Below are 4,967 nucleotides of genomic sequence, written 5' to 3'. Positions count from 1 at the left end.
TCTTGTTTTATTTCTTTAATAAAAAATTATCACTAATGAAGTTTTAATTAAAAGCAAAATATATTTATTTCTTACTAGATAATACAGTATAAATTGATTTTTTGTAAATTAAAATATATAAATCATCCCAAGAGATTTTGTGATTACCACAAAATTTTACTTTATGGGCAACAAAAATATTATTATCATTAATGGGAATTCTATTCACATGATTAGCAATATTATGTCTGTCTGAGAAGTAATATGCAACTGCTAATATAGTTTTCGATTCCTTTTAAATAATTATCTTAAGATTTAGTTAAGTCATCTATAAATAATACCAGACATAAATATGTATGTTTTTTCTTGTGAGACAGCATTGTAACATATCATTATAAGGATCTCTGGATTATGGCAAATTTCTGTTAATAAAAATTAGAATGTAAAAGTATTAGTAAATAAATAAAATTTAGAACTATTAAAAGTAATAATAAAGTATGTAATAATTACTACTTCAGTACTAAATAAATAAGCAAAGTACCATCATCAGAATCAGAGTAAGATTTTGCAGATGCCTTTCTTCTACTAGTAGCTCTTGCAGATTTTTTAACACTTGTACCTCTGAGACCTAAAACATAAATGTACATTTGCAGTAACAATTTTATTGGTGACAACCAAACTTCCTATTAATAGCTTAATTCATCAGGTTCACTGGATTTTATTTTGTTAACCATTGAAAACCTAGGGTCATTAATAAATCAAATTATTGCATTAAAAAAAATAAGTTATTTGAACAGTAACACGTCAGCATAATTTCTGAATATCATCCTACATTTTATAAGTATGACAATATATTATTCACAATACAAAAAAATTTTCATCAAAACAAAGCCATTCTTAATGAACTAAATTATAATTTAGTTCATATAATTTGGCTTTGAATCCATCATCCAGATTATTCATGATATCCATTCAAGGATAAATAGGACTGTGGTACTGGTACGGGTCCCTGGCCATTGTGGCATCCACAGGAATCACAAAGATCAGTCGGTGTAAAATTGCGGGCTCAGTGGAATAGATTTTGGCTGCTCAGCCTCCCACGGGATTACATATTTGGAAGGATGTTCTCAAGAAACCTCCATCCCCGAGCAACAAAAGAGACCAAGTCATCTTAACTCAGCTAACACACCAGGCTCTCCTCAGATCTGTGAGGCTTGCGAGGTCAGATGGTCCGTGTACCACCTGCTCATTGATTGCCCAATCTTTGGAACCATCCGACAAAACTTAGACCTGGGTTTGGATATGAAATTTCTATTAAACCAGAACGAAGGTATAAAACGTCTGTTGCAGTTCTACAGTGGAATGAAGAATATGATTAGTAATTTTTGTAAATTTATGCATTTTATTTTGTGTTTATTGTTGTCACTTGTCTATGTTTGTTATTTATTGTTCCTATTTCTTTATTGTTTATTTTTATTCTTTATGATTTTTGTTGTTTTATATAATACTACATGATAGTGTTACTGTAGTCGCTAATTACTATAAATAAAAACATTAAAAAAAAATTATAATTATCTATTTTTAATTATTTTAGTCACATATGGTCTGATATATAATATAATGAAAGTTCCTTATTACATTACAAAGAGCAATATTCTGCTGCATGTTAACTGCATTTAAAATATTCTTTTTTCTAACGAAACAAAACTTTTGTATTTTCTGGAGAAAATCTTAAAGTTATTGGATTAATGTTAAGCAAAGCTGATGGAAAATTCATACTGATCATGAAATAAATCTTCAGCTGATAAAAGTCCTTCAGAAATAAAAATTTGATTACTTTTATAAAATGTGAGGAGAAATGACATGCTTCTGAGCAAACAGTACAAAACATTATGAACAAGATAGATGCTGTCATGGAAGATGGGTCAAGACATACACACACATAAATACACACATGTTGATCCTTTAATTAAGAACTTGTATACAAATTTGATGAAATTGTAAAATAAAAACACAACCCACAAAAGTGACTACTATGATATCTACACTGCAGTAAACACGTAAGAGAGAAATATTAATTTCCTCTCTAAAAAATGTATTTATTACGTGACATCAGATAACAATTTTAAAAAAATCAATCTCTTTTACAGAACATGAACTCTTCAAATAGTTAATTAATGATTAGGAAGATTTTATATTATGAACAGCAACTACTCCCAATATAAAAAATTACAGTAGAGTTCTACTAGTCTGGGTATGTTTGATCAAAACTTCAAATAAAAAAAAATCTTAAGGTTTATACAGATTAAATGAAACAGAAATATTAGATCAGTCAAATATAAACTGGACTTATGTTTTCAACATTTATTAGTAAAGAAAATATAAAACATTTATTGTTTTTCTATATGGTTTGATCAAAACTTCAAATAAAAAAAAATCTTAAGGTTTATACAGATTAAATGAAACAGACATATTAGATCAGTCAAATATAAACTGGACTTATGTTTTCAACATTTATTAGTAAAGAAAATATAAAACATTTATTGTTTTTCTATATGGTCTACCTGAAGTTATGCACTTTTTCCCAACATGTGGGGAGCTTGTAGATATCTCTTCTTCATTAGAAATTTGAGGTAATTGTGCACTAACTTTGAGGAGTTTGTAAACACATCTCTGATGGATTAATAGTATATTTTGTTCCTATAGGTGGCTTTTATTTTGCGTGAAAATTCTTTGAACCTACATCATACAGATTTTATGGAATGCAAGAGGTTTTGTGATAATGAAATGAGCATTCCATGATTGATACCCATTTCGGAAACAATTTCATCACTTGTATGGTGCCATTTGTCTTCATTGAGGTCAAGGATCAATCAGATGTTGTCATCCATCATACTTGTCCTTGAACACATATCACGTTTTCTACAGCTTCACATCCTTAAAATTTGTTGGTTCAGTTATACAGTGCGTACACAACATCTTAGTACCAAACTGAGCATGCAATCTAGTCAATTTCAGATGGTTTAATGCCTTCATTCGTGAGAAACTTCATGATATGCTGCACAACTTACAGTGGAACTTCCTGCTCAGACATGATGCTACTTACCAGAAGACGCGAATGCTGAGGTGGCTGGAGTGTCCATCCTTTCTCCACAATTCCACCATCAATATTCCTTCATACTAGTCCACTCATGTTCGTACGCAAGTTGTGAAGGCAAAAGTTTATATTTGACCACCTTCATGCTAATGTTTAATTCATTCTCATAATTCAAGAATGCGTTTGTAAAAAATTATACATCTATTAGTCATATCTGTCATTACCCATCTTGTCTTCCTTAAAAACAAAAATTTAACAAAAAAGCTCAATCCACAGCTGATATGCTTACCAAGAAAATCCAAGCTTCCAAGTTCTTCCTATACACAAATACATTCATAAATAATATATACTAAACTTAAAGCAAATATTTTCTAAAAATACTCCAATGGAGACAATAAATTGGCCTACCATTAATAATTAAATTTTCAATAGAAACATGAAATGAATCCAAGCGCCTCCATTGCATGCATATATTTCTGATAATGTCTATTGTACATACTAATATAATCCAGGAAAGATATAAACGGTAAACAAATTGGCTGATATCAAACATACATTTAGACGTTATTGAAAATATGTAGTAAAGCATTTTATTGCAGCAGAATAATTTTGAATGACAGGGATGCCTGGAAAATAAAGAAAAGATTCAACATGTAATATTAAAGTTTAATTTACCTTTTCTACAAGTATTTGGGGTTTTTAATTTCAATTGTTTTCTAGTTGACTTATTTATACCACCATTTTCATCATTTAAACTGGTAGTTCTATCACGATTTTCTTCACCGTCATCAGATTCATTACTTTCATTCTGTTCTCCAACTTTATCTGCTTCATCTAACATGGCAGATAATTCTGCAGCTGCTTCCTGCAATGATTTAATACATGAAATCTTTATCATTTTTACTCGATAAAAATACACCTGTATTCATACACTATTTGTTGACATAGTTTTTCTGAAAATAATTACCTATATGAACAAAAAAATCTTTTTGAGGAATTTTCTGATAGGTTCCAAACTTTTTTTAAAATAATTCTTTACTGAAAATAGCACAAGAAAAAATATGAAGTGATTAAAAAAAAACTTTTTAATTGCATACACTGTCTTTTTGTCCGAGTTCATCTTTCTCATCCAATGCCAGCACTGTATAATATATATATCAATATTTTATTTTTAGCCATATTACATTCATTATTTAAATTTGGCACTCAGCAGTTAGGATGTATTTCATTACAAGTGGTGATTAATTTGTTTGAAAACAACAGAGCCAAAGGATTTTCACTAAATTTTATGTTAAATGAAATAAAGTGCAGAGAAAAGATGGAAATGTTAGAACAGGCTTTTTGACGAGGATGTTATGAAGACCACAAATTTAGGAGTAGAAAAACTGGTTTCAAGAGACCATGAAAATGACAAAAGGGGTGGACAGCCTAATACATCAACAACGAAAATATTCCCAAAATAAAGGATACTACGATTGATGATTGTCACACATCATATTAAAGAATTTGTTGAAAAAGTGGGAATTTCTTTTGGCTCATATGACAACTCTGACATTTTAGGTATAAAATAAGTAGGAGGAAAATTTGTCTAAAACTATTGAATTTTCAACGAAAAGTAAAATTGCACATCAATTGTTAATTAATTAACATCGCTGATGACTCAGCATTATCCCGATGGTCAAAACAGGTGATCAAACCTGGGAGATACAGTTACAACAATGAGATGAAGGCAATCATGATGAAGCTTTCTGAAGAACCAAAAATGAATAAATCACACACAATTCAATTGAAAGTTAAGATTCTACCATTGCTTTTTCATTTATTAAAAGGCATCATCCATTATGAATTCTTACCACGAGGTTGTATAGTCAATAAACATTATTATTTATAA

General features: G+C 29.6%; 1 protein-coding gene across 1 annotated transcript in view; it reads right to left on the bottom strand.

Moving 5' to 3' along the window:
- Cap-D2 (CAP-D2 condensin subunit) overlaps nt 1-4,967 on the bottom strand; it is a 127,487-nt gene that overhangs the window by 1,559 nt on the left and 120,961 nt on the right. Inside the window, exons 25-26 of the mRNA XM_075354479.1 lie at nt 3,752-3,941; nt 521-607 (exon numbers count right to left, since the gene is read on the bottom strand). Of these exons, the coding sequence (XP_075210594.1) occupies nt 521-607; nt 3,752-3,941 (277 nt within the window). The remainder of the gene's footprint in view (nt 1-520; nt 608-3,751; nt 3,942-4,967) is intronic.

Source organism: Lycorma delicatula, chromosome 1 (genome assembly GCF_047948215.1).
Source record: "Lycorma delicatula isolate Av1 chromosome 1, ASM4794821v1, whole genome shotgun sequence".
NCBI classification, from domain to species: Eukaryota; Metazoa; Arthropoda; class Insecta; order Hemiptera; family Fulgoridae; genus Lycorma; species Lycorma delicatula.
This window is presented reverse-complemented; position numbering and strand designations above follow the sequence as displayed.